This window comes from Myzus persicae, unplaced genomic scaffold, assembly GCF_001856785.1.
Source record: "Myzus persicae strain clone G006 unplaced genomic scaffold, MPER_G0061.0, whole genome shotgun sequence".
Classification (NCBI taxonomy): Eukaryota; Metazoa; Arthropoda; class Insecta; order Hemiptera; family Aphididae; genus Myzus; species Myzus persicae.
Window position 1 is genome coordinate 585,722 of NW_019102098.1, and position 25,455 is coordinate 611,176.

General features: G+C 29.0%; 2 protein-coding genes across 2 annotated transcripts; both read right to left on the reverse strand.

Annotated features, from left to right (window-relative positions):
• Positions 1 to 4,392: 4,392 nt before the first annotated feature.
• LOC111031184 (elongation factor 1-alpha) lies at positions 4,393 to 7,858 on the reverse strand. The gene is made up of 7 exons (XM_022311019.1): positions 7,705 to 7,858; positions 6,499 to 6,649; positions 6,087 to 6,434; positions 5,765 to 6,025; positions 5,416 to 5,691; positions 5,068 to 5,355; positions 4,393 to 4,981 (listed from the first exon to the last, which is right to left on the reverse strand). Exons 2-7 carry the CDS (start codon positions 6,640 to 6,642, stop codon positions 4,910 to 4,912), a joined length of 1,389 nt encoding a protein of 462 aa, XP_022166711.1. The 5' UTR covers positions 6,643 to 6,649; positions 7,705 to 7,858; the 3' UTR covers positions 4,393 to 4,909.
• Positions 7,859 to 14,348: 6,490 nt separating this feature from the next.
• LOC111031201 (GRIP and coiled-coil domain-containing protein 2-like) lies at positions 14,349 to 22,650 on the reverse strand. Its single transcript, XM_022311047.1, has 17 exons — positions 22,385 to 22,650; positions 22,157 to 22,235; positions 21,922 to 21,998; positions 19,533 to 20,967; positions 19,384 to 19,472; positions 19,178 to 19,321; positions 17,696 to 17,886; positions 17,401 to 17,626; positions 17,172 to 17,339; positions 16,761 to 16,967; positions 16,457 to 16,689; positions 16,214 to 16,394; positions 15,505 to 15,684; positions 15,356 to 15,452; positions 15,090 to 15,292; positions 14,917 to 15,025; positions 14,349 to 14,851 (listed from the first exon to the last, which is right to left on the reverse strand). Exons 1-17 carry the CDS (start codon positions 22,415 to 22,417, stop codon positions 14,790 to 14,792), a joined length of 3,714 nt encoding a protein of 1,237 aa, XP_022166739.1. The 5' UTR covers positions 22,418 to 22,650; the 3' UTR covers positions 14,349 to 14,789.
• Between the last annotated feature and the right edge of the window lie 2,805 nt (positions 22,651 to 25,455).

Below are 25,455 nucleotides of genomic sequence, written 5' to 3' on the forward strand. Positions count from 1 at the left end.
TATAAAAAATATAAATTTCACTTCTTGAACAACTTAAAGTACATATATTTTAAATGAATTAATTATATTATACGTATTGAGATTTGTTGTGTGTACGTAATACAAATCGTTGTGAACAGAAAATGATTTTTCAGTACTCTATGATAAGTCGAGTTCAATCATACTAAGTATGTCTAGATAAAGAATAATATGCTGTTTAGGTATATTATTACTTAGTACTTACTATTAGTACCACAATTTAAGATATACAAGTTAGTAAGTTACTCAACACTGAATAATAATAATTGGTCTCCAGAGTGATGAGCACAGTTTCCAAAAATCAGTTGTTCAGCATAGGATAAATGACAAATATAGATAGGTATAGTGCTTTAAGTGTATTATGTATATTATAATTATAACTTTATGTAAAGGTAGTTGAGTGACCTGGCGAGAGAACTATTTACCTACTTAAAAGTGTTATACTTATTATTATGCCATACGCCCCTACCCTGCAAATATTGGGATGACACCCGTGGGGGGCTGATAGTTTAGCCTGGGTACGGATATCATGTGATTGCTAGTTGCCCACACTCCTTTGGTTCCCCGTTTTGGGATATTTGTTAAGAGCTCTGAACTTTGAAGTGTTGATATGATTAAGTTCATAAATATTATTTATTTGTGTTTTAATATTATATTTAGTAGTATAATAAATAATAATATATTCTTATATTTATGTGGCTATGGCCCCATGCAAAATTAATATATTATGAATTTAATTATTGTTTGGCCATTATCGATTTGCATCCGCCTACATTATGTTATTATACTTATTAATTACTGTAATGAATTGTGTTCGGCAGCATGCTTAGCACATGTAATAGCTACCTAAATTATATTATTACAATACTGCTCCTAATATATATGTGATAAGATTCTGTAACTGAAGAACAATTTAAAATAATTCATCTCATAACAAAATTATAGCAATAATTAAAAAAAGACAATTAATGTAGAAATTATATTTTTTTAACAAACCACTTAAGATGGAATATGATCACACTGATGTAGTGAGATTGCCTAACTAAGATGCCGTGAAATAATGAATGTACCCCAAGTACCCATATAGATATTTATTTAACGATGTGTTTTTTTTTGTGATGAAAATTAAAAATGCTTTAATCTTCAACTTTGATGGTGGTTTCTAGTTGAAAATTGAATCTAGTTGGTAATAGGAGGGGGATCAGAAGTACCTTAGGACCATAGGCGCAAATTGGGGGGGGAGGGAAATCAAGGGACAAGGACATACAATTTTAAAATTCTATATTGTAAATGTGTACAGTTTGTATTTTTAGATTTTGAGTGGAGAGATGAATATTGATTTTTTTAAATGTGTGTTTTTTTATTTTGTTTTTTGCGTCTGTCGTCACGGTTTGGGCAGTAAAAGTGCATCGATTTTCTCTAACAGCGACTTTTCTGGGCAAGAAAGTGAATCTAGTTACCTAATTTACCACTTCCATCTCGAGTCAAACTCAAAATGTTTGGATGAATGTTTATATATTTTTACTAAATATGTAAAATGATAAATTAATTTTTTTCTATTTAATTGTGTTTCGGCGAAATAGATTTCGGAGAAAAGGGCCCAAATCTACAGCAGAACGATATTCACTTACCCGCGCTTCTGCCCCCCTCCCTCGTGGGTCTGCTTACCTTTAATATATTCACTTGAAATTCAAATTTTTATAGCTTTGTATATTCAAACTCAATCAAACCTATATATAATAACGATTAATCTTCAAATTATTTTTGTAATTCCATAATTATTTAAAAATAGTATTCATTACAGAACTTAAGACGTTCTACATAGGTATAATGTTTAAAACATTTCAACTTTGTTGTGCTATTTATATTTTATAGACATTCAAATCATTCGGCTTGGCATCTTCCAATACGCTGTTTACAAATTAACTATGGTCCACCGTAATAGGTACATAATAACAATAAAAAAGTATAATATGCTCATGCGGTCAACAATACAAATTTCACTACATTTAAATATTTAATGATTTAACACGAAATAAATAATTACCTGTGAAAATAAAAATGAAAAACGGAAGTCGCTTTGCTGTAAAATAGGTATCGACTAAACCTCATATCCGTTATATCAACAATATTTCCAGGACCCAACGGCCTAACTATAGTCATTGCTCATTAGCAAGGCTCGAAACTTTAGGCGTTTGCATATTTGTCTAGAAAGTGCATATTAAAATTCTGATTCGATACGAATTCGGTTCATAGTATGTTCATTTCAAATACAACAATTTTTATTGCACAACTTTTCATATTTTGTTCATTTTTGTACGAATTAGCATATTTTGGGTTTAAGAACATTTATATGCATATTTCATAGATTTTAAGGAATTTTTTTAGAAATGTATAGTTTAACAAAAAAATATTAGATCTATGAAATTCTTAGTTGTATACCGTTCAACAAAATAAATTAATTCATCAACGGCTATTATTGTATTGCCCTCAACAGTAATATTATTATCTCTATAGTAATGAGAAACTGAGATTTCGCCGACTCGCTCGTATTTATTTTTATACAAATTTACAACTGTACCTACTCAAAATTTAAAAAAGCGACTTCTCGCATCCAGATATTCAAGACACATGCGTCATGCCCCAAATATCCCCTTACCACCAGAGTCAGTCATCACTCGCTGGAGCACGTGGCTAAATGCTAGCATGTATTATTGCGAATATTTTACGAACAAGTTTGTGAAATTGTGAAAATGTTAGATTCAAAAAATGCTTTATGTATAAAAAATTAAGTCTTTTTTGGGGGGCAGGGGGGGGCTGCACCTGTTGCAACCCCCTCCCATAAAAACGCCACTACAATTCCTCATGACCTTTTTTTTTTTTACTATTTTGAACCTCAAGGAAATGTTGAGATGAGTATTTCTATAATATTATTGAAAACACACGTTATTGTATTGGGTAGGTAAACTCGACTGTTAAATCAACTGTTAAAGAGGAGTAGACGACTACGTTATACACTATAATTGTTATTTGTAAGTGCAATAAAACGCGTTCACTCTCTGTGCGTACAGATTCATTTGTATTAATCGTAGCAGAAACAAAATTGTTACAAATTGCACTTTGAACGACAGTTAGTTAACATAAATAATATAATTATTAATTCTGATTGTGAGAAAATTAGCACTGGATGTTCTAAATATTTATGATATTCATTATGTCCAATTAATATATGTAATAGCAATGATATTACACTAATACCTATACCAGCTGAATATCCCAGTTTCGCTCCTGTGCAGTTTTGCTTTGTTTGGCAAATCCAATTTAGAATAATCGTACATTGTATGTACGCTGTATAGGTGTATCTATCTTCTTAGTTCGTGGTAGGGGCGGCTTGTCATGAGAATATATTAGGAGCGACTGCTGCTGCCCCGAAAATCGGGAAAGAAAATGTTTTAAGTTTAGCGGGTTTGTTTATAATTCATAACAGAAGATCATTCAAGTAAAAAATAAGTGTATCTATATTATAAATATTAAATTGTAAATGTTAATGAACAATTTAACTAAAAAAGAACCTAAAAATATTACATTGGTCCTAGTAAATGCAGCTGGTGGGTGGGTGGGTTGCTTATTAACTTGCTCCTTGAGTTATGAAGACTCAAGCCGCTACTGGTTCGTAGACAAATCGGTCATCGGTGTCGGTGTCCCTAGCCCTGTGAAATTCTTCGTCCTAGGAGGGGCGACCGAAAGGCGTGGATTGGATTTAGTACTTTGGTATAATTCTTAACGTGCCTTAGGCTATACTTAGTTCTTATACTTTCTTAACTTTTCTGACATCTCTAAAAACAATCTCTGAGATTTTGGTCAAATTCAATTGAATAGTTTTTAAGTACCTACTCATACAAGTATAAATATGTGTACATCCTACATATACTTTTAATTAAAAAATTATGTTTCTTTATTAAAGGCCACAAGCCAGATCTGTCCGAGTAACAAGATACACATTTATCCTTACATAAGTACATAATACTCGATATTGTGTTGGTCAAAGAATACTAAGTATAATTGTCAAATTCAGAATTAAAACTTCAATCCGAGATTACCAGGATCTTATTGAAGAACACATAGGCAGATTGTTTCCGACATCCGTTAAGCAATTAAGGATAATGGAAAACAAAATCATACCTTTGATCTTTCAAATTAAATAACACATTATGTAATTATAAAATCTTATATTAGTATAGATCAGAATCAAAATATTATAAATGAAGAAAATCCATTCTATTACAAAAATGTCGGTAAAATTGGGGAATAGGGTTATAAGGATTTAATATGATTATAGTTTGGAACCTGAAAATAAATAAAAAAAACATTAAATAAATGGAAAGAAAATAGTTATTAAGTGTTTTATTTGTTGATGTTTTTAGACAAATGTTAACACAAGGTATAGGCGGCGGCTAATGTTTTCAGTTGGGCCAAATGGATTAGTCATAGATGCAGTAATTAAAATCATGTAAAAAAAAATAAATGTATAAGATACAAATTATAACTTCATAGAATGATATAAACTAAGTTTTAAAAAAATATTTCTTAAATTATAATGCATTATAAATACATTAACTAAAAAAAATATTTTTTAAATTATGTCATCCCTATCTCTCAGTTAAACATAACTAAAACAAAATTTAAAAATTCTTGAAAATAAAAAATAAAAAACAAAGTTATCATGATATTGAGTAGCACAACACGATTTTTTCCTGCGGAATTCTTTACGATGAAAACAAGGTTGCAACAGCCATTTGGATAGTATTAGAAGTTGGGATGGTTTCCGACACCTATGCCAACTTCCATTTGACCTAACTGAAGGACGTGTGTGCGCTACTGCTACGCCTATTCATTTCTTCTTCTGGGCTTTTTCAGCAGCCTTTGTTACTTTGCCAGCTGATGGATCTTTGAAGTTGACACTCTGTAAGGTTTAAAAATTGTTTTGGTTAAGTATTTAATACGAGGGCAATGTAAGATAGAATGATGTGTGTCAGTGTTGAAATTTACCTTGATGACACCAACAGCAACAGTTTGCCTCATGTCACGCACAGCAAAACGTCCCAAGGGAGGGAATTCTGAGAAAGCCTCAACACACAAAGGTTTGGATGGTACCAAGTTGATGATGGCAGCATCTCCAGACTTGATGGCTTTTGGGTTAGCTTCAGTAGTTTTACCAGTACGACGGTCACATTTCTCTTTGATCTCTGCGAATTTGCAAGCAATGTGAGCAGTGTGGCAATCCAACACTGGAGTATATCCGTTGGAAATTTGACCAGGGTGGTTCAATACAATAACCTAAAAATTCAGACAAGTATTAGACAATGTTCAATTTTTTTAATTACAGAAGTTATATACCTGGGCAGTGAAATCAGCTGCGCCCTTGGGTGGGTTGTTCTTGGTGTCTCCAGCAACGAAACCACGTCTCAATTCTTTGACTGAAACGTTCTTTACGTTGAAACCAACATTGTCTCCGGGAACAGCTTCTACTAAAGCTTCGTGGTGCATCTCCACGGACTTGACTTCAGTGGTGATGTTTGCAGGTGCGAAAACCACAACCATACCAGGTTTCAATAGACCAGTTTCAACACGACCTACTGGGACTGTTCCAATACCTCCAATTTTGTAGACATCCTATAAATTAACATAGGTTAGAGAAAGTGCATAAATAAAAATATTATTTAAAAATATTTGTATTTATCCATACCTGGAGTGGGAGACGGAGAGCCTTGTCAGTTGGGCGACTGGGTGGCAGGATAGCGTCTAAAGCTTCAATCAAACATTTACCATCAGCCTTTCCTTCTTTACGTTCAACGGCCCATCCTTTGAACCATGACATCTTTTCGGAAACTTCCAACATGTTGTCTCCATTCCATCCAGAGATGGGCACGAAAGCAACAGCAGCTGGGTTGTAACCAATTTTCTTGATGTAACTGCTGACTTCTTTCTTGATTTCTTCGAAACGGCTCTATACATGATAAATTATTAATATTGTTATATGAAAAAAGTTGGGAAATTTAAAAACATACTTCGCTGTATGGTGGTTCAGTAGAATCCATCTTGTTCACACCAACGATCAATTGTTTCACACCCAAGGTGAAGGCCAATAGAGCGTGTTCACGGGTTTGTCCATTTTTAGAAATACCAGCTTCGAATTCTCCAGTACCAGCAGCGACAATAAGCACAGCACAATCGGCCTGGGAAGTACCAGTGATCATGTTTTTGATGAAATCTCTATGTCCAGGTGCGTCAATGATGGTGACATAGTATTTGGCAGTTTCAAATTTCCATAAGGCAATATCGATGGTGATACCACGTTCACGTTCGGCCTTCAATTTGTCCAATACCCATGCATATTTGAAAGAACCTTTTCCCATCTAAAATTATATTTTAAAAATCAGTAACACATTCAATTTTGATTATTTTCTACAAAAAACTTACTTCTTGGGCTTCCTTTTCGAATTTTTCAATTGTACGCTTGTCGATACCACCACATTTGTAGATCAAGTGACCAGTTGTGGTTGATTTACCGGAATCGACGTGTCCAATGACAACGATGTTAATATGTACCTTTTCTTTACCCATGGTTAATCTAAAAATAACGAAATATACAATTAAATTAAATAAAAACACCGAAAACGGGTCAATGCACTAGGAGGAAACTTCAAACGAAATAAAAAAAAAATGGTAATAAATATCGATCTGCTTATCTGAAATACCTAACAATGATACAAACACTAATTAATAGTTTAAAAAACTTAGATAAGATGGAAAATGTTTATATAAGAGTAGATTACGTACATAAAAATTAATATTCACTTCCACGTGTACATACGTGACGTAAAATGTTGATTCTGCGTAGTTAATTTAAAAAAAGATTCGCGTCAAAACGGAAATGCAAATATATAAAATGCACAAAGGTTAATGAACCGAAAATGACGCATTATCAGGCGGATCACCGAAAGGCGAAAACGCAACATTCTAACCAATATCTTTAGACATGTGTCACGATGACAATGGTACCAACCAATGGCCAGCAGTCGAAATATACTCACATTCTAATCAACCAAATTTTGAAATTAGGCAAAAAAAATTTAAAACCCAACAAAATTATGGTTAGCTTAGATCCTAAAATTTGAGAGCGGACAATTAACAAAGAACGGCAGTCTTAGCATTGAGAGTAACAAGTCCAATGCAATTATGTATGATGCCACATATACAAAAAGAAGTTGACGTGACCATTTGTAATACAATTCAACTTATAATGAACTTGGCGGGCTGGTTAAGGCTGTAATTTAAAGGGGCTAAAAGCACAAAGGACACACGTCAAAGCCCGACACAGCGCATGCTAACGGATGCATAGTCGATGGTAGCAACTAGCAGCCGGATGATCCTTACGGTAAAGATTTACGTCCATAATTCTCCGGAATTGGTCAAACATCAGCCAAAAAACGACGGGGATGTCGTTGGGGATTGGGACGAAAACGTATAACCGAGGACATCCAAGATCTAAGTCTTATAGAACGAGAGAAAAATGCGGCGAACGCGGACAAGATGGCATTCCGACCGGCGGATCGCGGTTTCACCATTGCCGGGTCAAAAAGGTAAAAACAAAACGGAAAAAAGAAATCAAATAGTTTTACTTACCGTTCGAAGATGAATTGCAATCAAAATTTCAGATTCGAACGGATGAAAATCCTCCAGAAGACTATGAAGCCGATACGGGCGGTTGAAAAATGTTTAGTCGACGAGCGGCACACACGACGATAGCACAGCAGACACGGAAAGAGAGCGATCCGAACGTAGCGCACCGGATCGGGGTGGTGGTCAAACGAGAAACATGGCCGCCGGCGCGCCGGTACCGGTACCGATAAATCCGTTTTGCTTTTTCAGTATCGTTTAAAACCAAAAACTTAATGTTTTCGGTTCGTAAGATAATTTTTATGTTCGAAAATGTCATTTTTTTGGACCATACGTTAGCTTTTGGGCCTTTTTTACGACTAAAGTTCCATTTACTGGCAATGGGTACGAGATTAATTGACGACGGTAATTCGGTGTTACTGGCACTGTAACCGTTGCCAACCCAAGAGACACGTAGTGGGAAATGGTTTTCAAAATGTTAAAACATTCTAATGTACCGTGGTCGCAGGATTGCATTATTAAAATAATATAAACAATGAACATACCTAGGCTATGTGGTACCCACTACGTGGTTTACACGTGACCGTGATTTTCGGAGTCCGAAATTTGAAATTAATAATTATTTATGATTACCATTTTCTTGAATTTAACGTTTTGTTATTGAATGTAGGACAATTTTCCCCCACGTCTAATTTGGCGGACTAATACGTTTACATTGTACTATTTCCCATATTTTCCATTTCCCCATAGGCATTTAAAAAAATGTTTTTCGTTTAAATGTTTCCAAGTATTTCAAAATGAACTGTTGTTTAACATTTAATCATCTCATTGATCCATTAATATAATAATATGTTGTGTTATAATAATAACAAATAAATCGAGTATATATACATGTGTACATATATATATATATATCTTTAAAAAATGTAACATTTAAATAAGAGAAAAAAATATATAGGCGTGAATAGATTAACTTCATTAAAAGTTTTATGATTTCTGATTCTTTTTTAAGCCCAAACATTTTTTAAGTCCATATTTATTGATTTTAATTGTATAATCGACGATGTTTGTTTGTAAATTTAATAATGTAATAAAAGCTATTGAATTTAATCTCTGGATTGAAAATTTCAGGGAATAGGTATTCAAATATTTGGATGCTGGGTTCCTACTAAATTGATAGGTAAATTTATTATTGAAACAAAACCAACTCATGATATTTATTTTAACTAAATTTTTCTTTGTAGTATTATCTAAATTCTACTAAATGGGGAGATTTTAACCTGGAAAAATGAACCAAATGAAATGTCCTATTCCATCGAAAATAGTCGTGAGGAAATTGTTAAGTTGGTAATTACCATTACAGGGTTAAAATTTTTTTACTCTTTAAGTACAATCTAAAAACATAATTTAGTTTTTAGAATTATTATCATTCGGACGAAGATGCCGTCTTTATTTTATATAGAATATAGATGTTGCGGGCAAAAGTCGAAATTGGACGAACCTCAGATATGCCCGGGCAAAACGCGGACTGCCCACAATCCTTGGCCAAAATGTCATACTTCGGCTTTTGACCGGGCAAACTTAGTAATGAACAACCTCGTTTGGGCAAAATCGTTGTGTCTCAAATACATTCGCCAATAATAAATACAAATAATCACAAAATAAATATGGTTGTACAGATGAAATTTAATACAATTCGATAATAATAAAAATATAATTATATCAAGTATTCGTATAAAAATAAACAAATAATAATATTAGGTACTCCTATAATGTTAAAGTAATAATATTAGGTAGGTACTCTTATAATGTTAAAATAAAGAATTTAATAAATTAATACATTTAAACCTCATTTGGGCAAAACGTTAGCGTCTTAAGTAACTTCGCAAATATTAAATACAAATAAATAATAATATTAATAATCATAAAATATAATTTAATGCACTTAAATAATAATAAAAAAATAATATTTTTATTCATTTGTTGCTACACCTTACACATAATAGACTCATTTAGTCATTTAGAACTATACAAAATATTTTATTGTCTACAATTATTTGCATCTTCTCGTACCTAATGCATTTAGTTTTGCAAGAACAAAAAATAAATCCTTGTCCTCCAGTTGATGAATTTTGAATACTAGCAGTCCTCAATAGTATTTCGATATTCGGTACATCATCGATAGTAATTAATTGTTCCTTGCACTGAAATATTTAGTTTCCGGTACATCGTACATAGTGATGACAAAATTACATTTTTGGTTCCTATTTTATAGAATCCATCGTCAGTAATACTTAATATACCAAACACCTAAGACCTAACACATAATTTGCATTGACTTTTCTTCTATCAACACAAGGCACTGGAATTCTCTCTGTCTTTTCGACTGTTAGAGGTGGAAATTGAGTTTCGATAAATTAACAAGATACTAATTGTGGTCATTTATAATCATACTACAAAATCGTACCATAAAAATCACTATTTGTATTTTATATTAGCTAACGTATTTAAGACACTACGGGTTTGCCCTTACGATATAAAAGTCAGTCAACGATTTTGTCCAAATGAGGTTGATTATAACTAGATTTGTCCGTTCAAAAGCCAAAATATTGCACTTTGCCCAAGGATTGTGAGCAGTTCGCGTTTTGCCTGGACATTTCTGAGGTTTACCCGATTTCGACTTATGCTCGTAACCTATATATTAGATATGAGTATGCATTTAATGACTGTATAATAGATTATAGATTATATTATATATATAAACTAATTACAACCGTCATCATTTTCCGGAAAATCAAAACTTGCCTTGATATATTTTAATATTTACCTGCCGTTTCCTTATTTATTTAAAAATACTCAATATTACTGAGACTCACAACGAATTAATTTTTCATTGAACATACCATAACTGTAAAGAATACAGAAGACAGTCATAATCTAGACAGTTTAGACAATTACAATTTCAGATTACCTACTACGAAGTCTTAATTGTCTTATATAGTTACAATCACGGCTTTAGATAGTTTAATTTATAGTTGAAATTTATAGTGACTATAATATATCAGCACATGCCAGCAATACTATAATTTATATTATATAATGCTTTATAGGATGGTGTAGGTATAAGTAATGTAAATATTAGAATTTGAACATTTGTTATTGACAATAATAATCGATTTGCATTAGGTAGGTAACAAAATATAATGTTGAGATATTTTAAATGTCCATTTCGTACCAAATACTTAAATATAATAAATAATAATAGACATTGCGGTAATTATTTTACCTATGTGGCATTTATTATGGATATTATGAAATATAATCTCTCAAGTCTCAATTATACCTATAACCTGTGAGTTATAATAATCAAAAGCGTACCTAGATGAATCATGTAAATACTAGGCAATAGTAGCCAGTAGGTACCTATATTTACAAACAAATATTAATAATTACCAACTAACTAAATAGTGCTTGAACATAATCGTAAATGCCGTGTACCTACTACCTATAGCGAATGAGGTTTGGAGTGACTGAAGCTGAAATGGCTGAAGCCCTATCAGTTATAAGTTATAACTATTAATTACTTTAATAATATTGAATAACCTTAAAAACAATGTGGGACATTTTTCGGAGGCTGAGCCCCTATACGTACTTGAACCACTTAAAAAATTGTTATGGTTTTGGTACTTTTAATCCCAACTTCTACTAGTATTATAATACTTGTAAAGTTGTAAGAAATTAGTGTGTAGGTAACTTATCTAAAAATCTAATGAATAATTATTAAGTAAAATGTCAAAGGTTTTAGATATATTTATAACTCACTGTCAATATTAGGTATTTTTATTTTATTCTCTGGTGGTCGCTGGTACCTACAAATCTACAATAAGTGAGAATAAAAAATACAAATAATTTATATTTTATTTAATGGGAACGCAGTTAAGAGATTAACATTAGGATTAGGTCATCTGATTTATATTTGTTTAAAAATGATCGACTAATTTAAAATACATGAACCATCACTAATCAGCTAGGTACCTACCTATCTATACACTTTAATATCACGTATCACGTCCGTCGTCCACAGAACTATTCCTTTTAGATTCCCATTGGCTATCGTTAGGCAATAATTCATTTATTCACAATAAACTCATAGGTGCAAATAGGGTAGGGCTTGGGGGGGGGGCTAATTCCCCCTACTGGGAAATTCTCCTAGGATTTATTATCGTATTAATGTAATTTTTGTAACGAAAAGGCTGAAGCCTTCCCCACTCCCATTGAAATTCCCTATTTGCGCCTATGACAATAGTATAAAGTTTTTAATTGTATAGGTAGCCTAAGTCTCATATTATCGACGTTTTAGCTGTAGTCGGATTTTTCATCTTGCGACTGGCGAGACATAATATATTTTTATTGCAACAAATTGTGAAATAAAAATGTGAGTTAATAAATTAGGCCACTGTGGAATAGATCGCAGTTCAGTACATATTGCTTTATCAATGTTATTTTGAAAATTAAAAAATTATAAATTTACTCTATATTTTTTATATGAAGCAGAAATTAAGACTTTGGGATGATCTATTTTCATTTAGCTTAAGTTAATTTTTAGAAGTGCTGTGACTCCAGGGCAGGCAGTAGGCTCTACTATAAATTATAGTTGAAATTCTGTAGAGTACCTACACGGCTACACTATACAGATAGTAGTACCTATACTATAGTATATATACTTTTTGTAAATACATCTATAAATCTATTCAGGGAAGGATTTATAGGAATGAAAAAATAGGGATCAGGTCCAAACATAATGGTAGTACCTGGTACCTATGCCCTATTTTAAATCATATAATTATTAATGATATATATTAATATTATATAGCTAATATAAATAGATAAACTCTTATAGTTTTATCAGTGCTGTAGGATTTTTTTCGGGTGGGGGGCTTTAGCCTTTAAGCCCTCCCCTAGCTACGTCACTGCAGGCCACCGAGTCTTATAATCAAAATTGATAAACCATAAACATGCAAAATATTGTATATGAATCTAGGAAGTTCCCCCCCCCCCGTGCCTTTTCGCTCAACATATAATGGATGTTTCCCTCCCGAACGACACAAATTTACCCCGGACAAAAAAAAATAAAAGTAAAACTATTAAACAATAATAATAACATACAATGCAAACAAATTTGCTCAATATAATTCTATGAAATGAATACACAAATATAATTCAATAATATAATAACATCATAATAATTAAGAACACTTTTGCTATTTGACAAATACCAATACAAATTCACTAATATAAATATTTAAATTATTAAACACCATACAAATATAAATTATAAATACTTATATAAATATGAAATAATTAAATAATAAAAGTAAAACAAATGTTACTTATATTTTTTATTCTGGTAATATAGCTCACGGAAATTAAAAAATTAATAAATCATCATTTGAAAAACGTTCACATAACTTTTTAACCTATCGTCTTTATCTAAAATATTAAAAAATATCCTACTCTATAATTTAAAATGCTTATTGTTGTACTTGAGAGTTGAGTTGCTCATCTGTAAAGCTTCAATAAAAACGTGAATGATGGTAGTCAATAGATGCCGAAATGACAATTATATATTTCGGGTAAAACCAAAGAATCTATTTTTCAAAATATTATTATGTGAAAAAAAAATATACCTATATTGATTCAGGTGGGATATGTCTCTGCCCGGGGGAAACATCTAGTGCCTCTAAAATTAACGGGGGTGAAAAGGCATGGGGGGAGGAAACGTCCAAATACCATTGTATATAGGTAGCGTACCTACCGAAGATTAAATTACTTATAATTATTAATCTTTTTTAATAAAATCTATAATTAATGAGTAGTATTTTTTGAAACAGCATCTAAGGAAGAGAACAGCTTCAGCAATTTACAGCCCACTATCTTTTTGAATTATCAAAGACAAGTACATAATTGGATATTGTCCTATTGAGTTTCTAGATGTTAATGATTTTGGCACAGCATACAAATTTGTATAAAATTATAAAATTATAAAATATAAGATCTTTAAGTTCACCAGAACAATTTATAAGAGGAGTATACAGTTTATTTTTCATACAATTTTAATATTGAATTTTTGTCAACTGTTTAAAACTAAAAGTTAATACCCATTTGCAATTTTTGCTGTAGGTATTATGATGAATCTCTATTGTTCTGGAATATCAATTTACATTATAACCAACAATTAGTTATTGAGTTTATTTAGTTTATTTAGTTATTTAGTTTTCTTGGTAATTATCAAAATGGATATTATGTGATGTGTCATTGCATGTTTATTTTACTGAAAATCGATAAGTGCCTAAAAATGTATTTAGAAAAAAAATTGCTTATAGCCTATAGGTAATACATTATTGAGATTAGATTTTAAATATAATACAAAATATTGAGTTGAATAAGTAACAATTTGTAAAAGGAATTAATAAATAATAAGTAGGTACATTGTACATAAATGGATAATAATATTTTTTATTGACAATATTAATTATTAAATATATGAGATAAGATACTATTTAACTCTTAAAACAAAATTCATAATACCAAGTATAAATACTATTTTAGTATAAAGTATAACAATTTAATTTTAATTTAGGAAAGGCAACGGGGAATGCTTTTAAATATAATAATTGAATTAACAAAAAAATTAGACAGTGATAAGATATAATTTTTATAACTTGCTTAAATGTCAAGTTAAATTAAAGTTGGCTAGATGTTAAATTTATTTAAACAAAAATATTTTATTACAAATACAAATAAATACGTATGGTATAACATAGGATTTGGAAAACACATTGAAAAAAAATGATTTTTCAAAATATATTGCACAATAGTGAGGATGCTTATTGCTTAACAAATAACCTTGTATATTTGAATATGTATAAACACATTTCTATCACATTTTTGGAAACATTAAAATATAATAATACTTAGAATACTTGATAACGGGGACAATTTGTGGCAATAATATAAAGCATCTTCATTATAAAGCTACTTCACATTCTTCTATAATGATTCATAAAATATTTGCTTAATTTAAGTGCAAACTAAGTTCCTTGTGACCAAGTAAATAAACTAGACCAGCTTGAGTTTTGGTCTGCAAGTGATCCTAAATTCACAAATAAATTGTTATTAGAACTTAAATAAAATAAAATAAATCATTTATCATTTTACCTTTAGCAATTGTCTCTATTTGCTTCTGCTCGTCTGGACTAAGTTTGAGCAGTTTGTTTATCACTGGTACTAAGTGATATTTTTCTACTCCACTTGACAAAGTTATAAACTATTTAGAGAAATTAAAAATAAACAAAGTGTTATAATTTGTAAAGCTCAACAGTACAACATACCTTTATAATTATATTTTTTAAATATTCCATATTTTGTATTTCAGCATGTCTGTCAACACTACGTTGCAATCGTCTAATATCTTCTTTAAGAAATTTATTTTGTTGTTCATATCGAGAACAGTTTTTTTCAGCATCATTTAACATCATAGTTAATTGTTTCAATTGTTTCTGGCTAGTGTTCAATTCACTTATGGGGTCGCTAACTATAATATAAGAAGTTTAGCGATAAATATTTATAGAATTATATAATAGTGATGTTTAATTACCGCTATTATTATCAAACGATAACAGATCAGCCAAAGGCATAAGTGTTGATTTGCTAATTTTTCGAACTGATTCATTTGAACTTGCAAAATCTGAAAACTAAAAAAAATATTTTTACATTTTAATTTAATATACACTTTTATAAACTAACCATTTCATCATCATCGTGAATATGATTCGAAGAAGTTGATTTTTTAAGTTTATTTTCAACTACAGGTAACACAATGTTTGATTCTGTTTCATTGGAATTTGTTTCTTTAGCTAAAATAATTTCTTGTTGAAGTTTGTTAATTTCGTTTTCGTGAGCTAATCTTTCACTCAATATATTTTCCTATAAATTAGAACAAGTTAATTTTTTTACTTTTCATTATTGGGGCAAATAGGTCACGTTTTATTTTACCCCAATAATCCAAAAATAAAACAAAAACGTATACATTTTATGGTAGTTACTAGTTGTGATTTGTTGGTATGAAAGAATATTGTTATAATTGATGTAATAATAAACATGAAATATAAAATAATAATAATATACATTATAATATAAAAAAAATAATACCGGATGGGCTAAATAATACACATAGTAGAAAAATTTGCATCACTAACCAAAATATCATAGAGAAACAAATAGATTATTGGTTTTAATTTATATAATCTACTTGACAAAAATGTCCTAAATATCCAGTTTTATGGCCTAAATAAGCAGCGCATATTTACACTAAAATCATTAGCTTATTTAGGTAATTGAATCATTGACTGTCCAAGAGTTTGTCCTGATTAACTGGCATCCCTATTACGCAGAATCCGCTATACAGATGCTAACAAATATCTGATCATATTTAAGTATTTACTATTTAACTAACATTTAAAGATGTCTTCTCTTTTTCGAATATGGATCTAATATTTTCAATTTCATTACTCAAACGATATATTTCTTTGTCTTTTGTTGATACAGTCTTTGTCAAATTACTTAATTTTTTTTCATATTTATCTATTTCTTTTTGTAACATGACCATTTCTATATTTTTATTAGATAACTCTGACCTAAAAAAAATTTAAGTTGCAAACAATTTTTTTTTCCAATTTTGTACTCGCTAATTACTCACGACACACTTTGTAAATTGATTTTTGAGAGATTTAAAGTTTTGGTAACTTCTTGTAGTTGTTCACTTAATTCTGCAACTTTGGCATGGTACACAGTGTCTTGTTTGTGTTTTTGAAAAACACTATGAGCTCTTACTTTATACGCTTCAAACTCGTCAAGTAAACTTTGATTTTCTTCTGTGTACTTTGAAATAGATTCATTTGCTGTTTTTATTTCCACTTGCATTCGCCGAATCTAATTTCAATAAAAATTAACATCATAGAATGATCATTATGATAGATAATATAAATTAAAATAAGTTTTACCTTTTCAGTAAGCTGTGAGTGTTGCAATTGATAATTTTCTTTTTCGGTTTCATATAGTTTTTTCAACTCATCATACTTATTAGTCAAATTTGTATTTGATAAAATTTCTTGATTTAAAGCTACTTGGCATTCTAATAAATTATTTTCTTTTTCATTTAATAATGATTCAGCGTTATTCAACCCTATTCTACATACTTCTACTTGATGCTAAAATTAAAAATCATAACAATACATTTTAAATAAATTATACAATATACAACTCTTTATACTCTTTTGAGTAATTTAAGAATTTTGTGTAAGTAATCATAAATAATATTTATTATGAACTAATTATTAATGCATTTTTTCAAAAATATATATCTCATAACATTTAATTTAAGTTATAGTATGAATCAATGATTTATAACTCACTAAATTCTGTTTATTTCTTTCCTGTTCAGTAGTAATAATATGTTCTAAATGTTTAATTTGTTCATGCAAAGAATCAATAACACTATTTGCGTTAGAAAGTTCTTGTTCTAGATTTTGACTATGTTGCTTTTCTTCTTTTACTTTTTGCGATAATTCATCTAAAGTTTTCTAAAAAATCAATAAAAAATGTAATTTAATTAATTAAATTGTTTATTTAAATACTACTAACTTCATAAGAATTTAATTCAAGGTCACGAATATTAATTTTTTGTTTTTCTGTTTTTAATTTCTCCAGTTCAGATTCCATGGATTTTATTTTTTCCTTCGAGACTTTTAAATTGTTTGAAAGTTCTTTTATAGATGCTTCTCGATCTGTTTTAAGAATTTCAGCAGCCGATTTTTCTTGCTTTAAAATATCAAGCTTTGAGTTTAAAGATTTGTCTGCTTCCTTTAAACTAAAATGGAATATAAATAATAATAAATACAATTTATTATTTTATAAAATACACAAATTCGTAAATTACCTAATTATAGTATTTTGAGCTTGTGATAAGTCATTCTTTAAATTTTCAATATCCAATTTTAATATGGTACAAAGCTTTTTTTGTTCCAATAGCTGATTTTCTTCTTGTTTACATTTTTTAACTAATTCTTTGATTTCCGCACATTTAATATCATACTCATCGCATTTAATATCATATTGTTGTTGTAAACACTTGGAAATAAAAAAATTATACTTAAATCTCAATATTAACATTGTTAATTTGGATTAATCATAGAAAATCTGTCATAAATGTAAGTATTTTACAAATGGTATAATTTAAAAATATAAGATTGTGATGATTTAATTTGACATAGTAATTTAATTAGCTTTTCAGTTGGTAATTTGTACTTTACAAACTATTATTTTGGAAAAACATCTTTGTTCAAATTATGATACTTATATAGGTCCACTAACATATGAAAAACTTTTTCTTAATATTATTTTATAATTAACAATATCTTAAATACATTATTTTTTTATATCAAGCCTGTCTAGACATATTTTATGTGTTTCTGATTTCTCATAAGCAGTGACCAATACATTTGACGACAAATATTTCTTAGTCTGGACGGAGCTTAATATAAAAAATTTTTTTTTTAAGATATCGGCAATTTAAAGATAGGTAATTATCAGTTATCGCGACCACCTAGCGAGATGTATTGAATGGTGGTTATTATTAGCATTGCTGTGGGGATTTCTCGTAGACAAGTAATATGATCTTTAATTTGCTATTTTCCAACGCAGTAATATAAACCAAGGTACAATTATTTATTCTGATTGTTGGCGTGGTTATAAAACAAATGAACTACAGAATGCTGGGTTTCAGCATTTAACCGTTAACCACACTTATAATTTTGTGGATCCTCAAACTGGTGCTCACACACAGAATATCGAAAGGTTATGGGGATCCTCTAAATGGCGCAACAAAAAACATAGAGGCACTGCTCTTCAAAATTTGGATAGTTATTTGGTTGAATTCATGTGGCGTCAAAAGCATGAAAGTCCATTTATAGGAATTTTAAATTGTATGTCTGAGCATTTTCCTCCTAGAGTGAATTATTAATTATTTCTAGTTTTTAAAATTACAGTTTTTCCATTTTTATAATAGTTTTTTTTATAATTTTAACGGTAGTCGCAATAATCGATAAGTACCGAAAGATAATATTAAAAAAAGTGTTCATATTAAGTTTAGTAGGTGGACCTAAATAAGTACCATAATTTTTATTAAAAATGTTTTAACACTATACCTATTTCCACGAGAGAAAAGTAATTATTCGAGCATATCGAAAAATAGCAGGGTCAAATCCCTTCCACATTAACACCGACATATGGCACTGTGGTAGGACAAGTACAACCGACGACCAGTTTTGGTCTGCAATTGGAACTTTTCTCTTGTAGAAATGAGTAAAGAACAACATGTCTAGATATACAACATAAAATGTTTTTTATTTTGAAATCTTACTCGAGCAAGTTTGCCTTGTTCAGCTAAGGCTATACACTTATTCATTAATTCACTTTTTTCTAAACTATGATTCTTGATTTCATTTTCAATAGACTGTTTTAAATCGGCTATTTGCTTTTTTTGTTTTATAGCGATGGCTTTTAACTAAAATGTAAAGTATGATTAATTAAAATGTACTCTAAAATTTGTTATTATTTAATATTAACCTTTTGTGAACGGTCTTCTTGACTTTCATCTATTTCACGCATTTTATAAATATTGTCCTCTTTACTTATTGATGTAGTGCTTGAATCATCTACACAATTAAAAAAATATTAAAAAGAAAAATATATTGTTAAATTAGGTTCAAAGGTACCTAAATTTTCTTTTAAGTGTTGTAATTCCATATCCATCTCATTACACAATGCATCTTTTGCTGTTACTAATTCTCTTAGATTTAATACTTCTGTTTTCAGTTCTTCAATGCTTATATTTTTTAATACTATTTCTTTTTTCAAACTTATCATTTGTGTATGCACATTTTCAATAAAACAATTTTTTGAAATATTTAAATTGTCAATTTCTTCAATTTTTTTAAACATAAATTTCATGCATTCAGATACTAAAAGTTTTTGTTTAGGCAATATTTCATTCTTAATTGAATAAATATATTTTAAATTTTTATCAAGTTCAATATTTATCATTAGTTGACGATTATCTATATTCTCATTAAGAGTTTGCTTAAGATCTGAGTTCCCCGTAGTGTTCTTGATCTCAGAAAAATTAAGGTTAGTAATTTCATTTTTAAAGATTTCTTGTTTAAAGTTATCTAATTTATCTTTTAATGATAAAATTATTTTTTCTTTTTGGTTAATTTCATCTTTTAAAGTTATCTCAGAATTTTCAGATGATAATTTCAATAATTTATATTCTGCTAAAGTGTGTTCAAACAATTCAAATGTTTCATTTAATAAGGAGCCCATTTGTAATGATGATTCATTATTTTCTATTTTTGTATTTTGTTTTACATAATTTTCAAACACTTCATCTAAAAGTTTTAGACAATTGGTGAAGTTGGTTTGTAAGTTATTTATATTAGAAGATAATAATGAATTTTTTGAATTTAAAATAGTTATACTTTCAGTAAGGTTATTGATTTCATTATTTTTGACATCGATTTCTTGCTTTAAGTCTTTTATATTACATTTGAACAAATTTTCTTCTTTCTGCATGTTTTGTAATCTTTGTACATATACTTCTCGTTCATTTTCATAAGTTTCCATTTGTTTAGAAAACAATTTCAATTGTTTTAGTAATTTGTCATTTTCTTTTTCAGTTTCCACATAATTATTTAACTTTTCATTTAATACAGTTATACTGTTTTCCAATTTGTTAATTAACTGTGTTTGGCCATCAAATGCTTGCTCTCTTTTCTCACAGTGATTTTCTAATGAAATATTTTTTTGTAATAATTCATTACATTGTTGTTTAATTCTACTTTGAGTTTCTTCTAATTTTAATTTATCACTAATTAACTTTTTGTTTTCATTTTCTAAAGATTCATACTTAATTTTATTACATTTTATCTGTTCTTTAAGATTTGTTTTTTCTTGATCGGCACAAATTCTAAATGCCTTTTCATTGTCTAAGGTTTTTTTCATTGCATCTAATGCATGTTTGTTACTTTGAAGTGTTTTTTGCAAAGCTTCAACTTCATCTTTTTGTTGAGCATTTAATACGTGAATTTTTTCCTTTAAGTTGATAATTATTGATTCTGCTTCTTGTAGATCTTTATTCTTATTCAGCAATTCCTATAAACATTGATTATTTAGAGTTAAACACTTTAAGAGGGCACTACCCATATATTTGTTGTATCCGTTTACACAAGTAGACAGTAGTGATGTCTAATTTTTGTTCACAAGTTTCAATAATAAGCTGTTAGTTTTGATATTAGAGTGAATTAATTTATTATCTAACTCTTAAGTATCTATGCGGAAGGGTTGGTTTTTATTCAGTGTTTTAATTTTCAAGGGAGGTATGAGCATTTTTAATTTGTGATTTGCATTTGCCTATACGTTATAATCAATAGGTATCTTACTTGAAAATTAAAATATTGAATAAAAGACAACACTCAAGCATAGATTATGTTCTTACCTAAAAGTTTGATTATAATAGGTCAATTCGCTCTTATATCAAAACTAACACCACACTATTGAAACTAGTGAATGAAAATTTGTTATGCCTTATATTTATACTACACAGACAATAAAGGCATGGCTAGGGTCCTGTTAAGAAACTATTATTAATGTAATCTTATAATTAGGTATAATTCAACTTTTTACCTACAATACAATAAAACATTGTTGATTAATTATTATTGTAAGTCAAATATCAAATGTACAATATAATATTAAGACAATTTATGACTTTACATTCAGAAAAATGTTAAACAATAGTAACAATTATACCATAGATATTTTATAGATGGATTGGATTAACAATGAACATTCATAATGTGTATTATACTAACAACAAATTTTAAAACAATAATAAGGCTGAAAAAAGTTTCAAGTACCTAAATATTGGTCTTCTAGCACGATCAATTTTAGAATTTTTCTATAGGTATAATAAAAAAAAGTCAAGAAAACAAAAGTGGAAAATTATAAGAAAATTATGAGTTTTTACAATATATTGGTACCTAATTAGAATTTAATATAAATGAATATCAGTTCAAATACTATAATTTAAATATCTTAATTCTTTACCTGGCTTTCAGAATGTTCATATAAACGCTGTTGGTCAGTAAACTTTTCCTCCCATATCTTTTCTTTATTATGTAATTCTAAAAAAAAATGACACCTTTAATAAATACCTAGATATACCTTAATATTTTATTTTATTTTTAATCATACTCAATACAGTTAAGGCAATGTTAACAAAAAATCATTTTTCTTTAAATAAAAATTGTCATGTAACTATGAAAACTTAAGTGGTAACTACCTTCATTTTCTTTCTTTATTTGAATGATTTCATTTTGGTATTTAGTACAAATTTCTTCCTTTGACAATCTTTGTAAAACCTAAGCATGCATTATAAAAAATTATATATAAGTTGGATCAAGTAGGTAATTAGTCATTAAGTATAAATTGAAAATGTGTAATAGATTTTATTCACATATTATATACATTAATAATAGTCATAGTAATAGTAATAAATTGTTTAACATACATCATCACTTTCATCTGCATTACAAATTTCCATTATACTGGAGTAGGTAGGTACCAAAAAATTATTAACACTCAAAATATAAAACTAATAAAAGCTCATAGCATTTCTACAAAAACATTATAGATACTATAAAATAATTAAAATAAATAAAGAATAACATTATTATAATAAATCATAATGAAATAAAAAAATAAAAAAAATATGAAAAACGTAGTAGTTTTATTGACTAGTTTATGTTTCAGTTGTACCTATTACATCAAATAGAAACTACAATATTATACTGTTTATTAGTTATCAGTGATATTGTCATATCAACATGATGATATCACAGAATAATACAATTCTGTGATAATACCACGGATTAATGATAATAATACTATGTCACGGACTAAGATAGTGGGTTGCGTATCACCTAGCATGACAAATCCCCGTCGTGGTTATCTAGATCCCCTGTGGCACAGGACAATGCCTGTGGTCAACTAGATCACAGACTAAGATATCTATCTTATAGATTATCTTAGTCCGTGATCTAGATCCATATAATATGATGTACCTATCCTGTGCGTTTACTCGATCGCACTTTTTCCAGCTCCCTTCGGTATGCTGTCCTCAAATTATTATTTTTTTTTTCACAAACGCATCGTCAGCTTCGGGATTTTTTTCTTTGCATTTTTTTAACAAGTGCCTCAATGCCATTACTTCGCAGGTGTTAATTTTTGGAAATATCACTTTGAATATTCTATAACGCCGGATGATTTTTATACTCGTCGATGAATTCGGAAATACATTTTTTATCGAAATCCATAGCCATCGTGAATAATTGTAAACAATGTGCAATGAACCTTAATTTTACTATTAATTAACCGAATGTTCAATTCACAGTCACTGAAGCAGGTTATAATTTTGTGAACGCCCGGACGAGCGGTTGATACGACAACCCCATACACGCGCCAACAGGTTTGTCGACAGGTCGGCGGTTGTAGTGTTGACGCGTTTGACGATAAATCTTTCCGTGTAGGGAATAAGGACCCTTTACACTGCATAGAATATATAGTCCGGTATTACAAACTCACTCCTAATAAATATTAAAACATTTCTCATATTTTTATCAAAAATTAAAAAATCTTGTTAAAACACTCAGTATAATAAAACCACGAAATCACAATTTCATGTCTTTATTGGGAAATCCGTTTTTAAAAATGTAGAAACCAGTATACGAAATCGAAACCGAAACCCAAATTTATAATACCGGTATCGAAAAATTAAAATCGAAACCGAAACCGAAATTTCATAATACCAGTAGGTGTTGAAAAATTGAAACCGAAATCGATATTATTTCAATTAGTTTCAAGCCCTAAAATATAGTCGTTTGTTATAATAATGTTAACTATATTTTATAGTTATCTATTATCCTACTGCGGTTCTTTAATGTTTATATTAACTAAAAAATATAATTAAAATATCTTACTAATATTGATAGACATATCTTCTTTATTTATCATATTATTATTTAAATTATTTTCTCAGTTGTCCAGCCATCCTAATGTATTATTCAATACTTCAAAAATGACATGGTTGTGAATATACAACATAATATATGTTAATATAAACACAAATAAATATTATAATACAATAAACCTATACAAAATAATAATTTGCATTTCAGAACTATAAAAGTACTATTTATTATGTTTAATAATTTAGAAAATTGTGTTAATATTTAAATATAAAACTAATAAGTTAAAAGAAAGAAATATTAAAAGAAGCATTTTTCTAACTGGAATTAAATACTTACAATATTATAGAATAATTAATGGTAAGTGATAAACAAAACATAAATAGTGCAACATATAGGACACATATATATTTAAAAACCTTAATAATATCCTGAACATTTTTTAAATTCCTTCTGCACTAAATTTTCGATTCCTAGTATCAAAAATATTAATTAATAATTTTGTAAATTCTACGGTTTTCACCTTTATCAAATCCTGGATAATTCTTGTTCATAAAAAATATAGTCTCATCAGCTATAGACTTACTAAATATATATAAAATAAATAAATATTAGATAATTTCTATTTATTTAATAGTACCATATAGTGATTAGTGATACCTATTGTAAAAACTTATGAAGCAAATTTCACCATTATTTTTGAAAAATTATTCGGTTGAAAATGACTTTTGGTTAGTTTTGGACATATACTTTTAAATGTGATTTAGAATCGTTTTTAAAAACAGTTACATATATTTTTTTTAATTGACCCTATTCTAGGATGAATCTAAAAATTATAATTTTTGTTTAAATCAATAATTTTTTTTAGTTTAAATATTTATAGTGTTCAACATTATAGACTTTAGGTTCATTTTTTTGTGAATAACCGATTTCTTTTGGTTTTGAGTAAATGTGGTGCATCGGGAAACACATGTACTCTTCTACTACAGCTAGCGAAAATATAGAGATAATTTATTTATTGTTTATTTACTTACTAAAGGTGACAAAACAGATCAAAGGGGGGAAGACATCAATTGGAGACTGGTGCCATTAGTAAATTCTGCTACCATTTTGGTTTTTATGAAAGGATCAAAGTCTAAGCCAAAATGTGAGTTTAGGGCAGCAATTGTAAATTTACTTAAAGAAATTGGTGTCAAATTGAGTGCATTTGATATATTAATTAATGACAGGTAAATTATTTTTCTTTTATATATTTTTTTAAACATATACATGTTTCTCTTTTTTAGTTAAAAAATATTCTTTTTAAGGTTATTTTAATTTTTGGATGTGGAACATCATTCATTTTCATGCGTCTTAGGGGTAAGACCGACTTGTAAGCCGAGACTACCAGCTGCATTACGTTAAATAAATAACAATAAAATATTTGTAACCAATGGCAATCATTTACATAAAAAAAAATTATATTATAGTACTAATACTAGTAATACTTTGTACTTTTGCAATACACGATGCAATCTTTGTGAAAACATTCCTTGAACACGATTTATATTTAAAATATTTCTTTGTCTTGTATTTATATTCTGAACATATAACTTATAGTAAGAATCATAAGAAA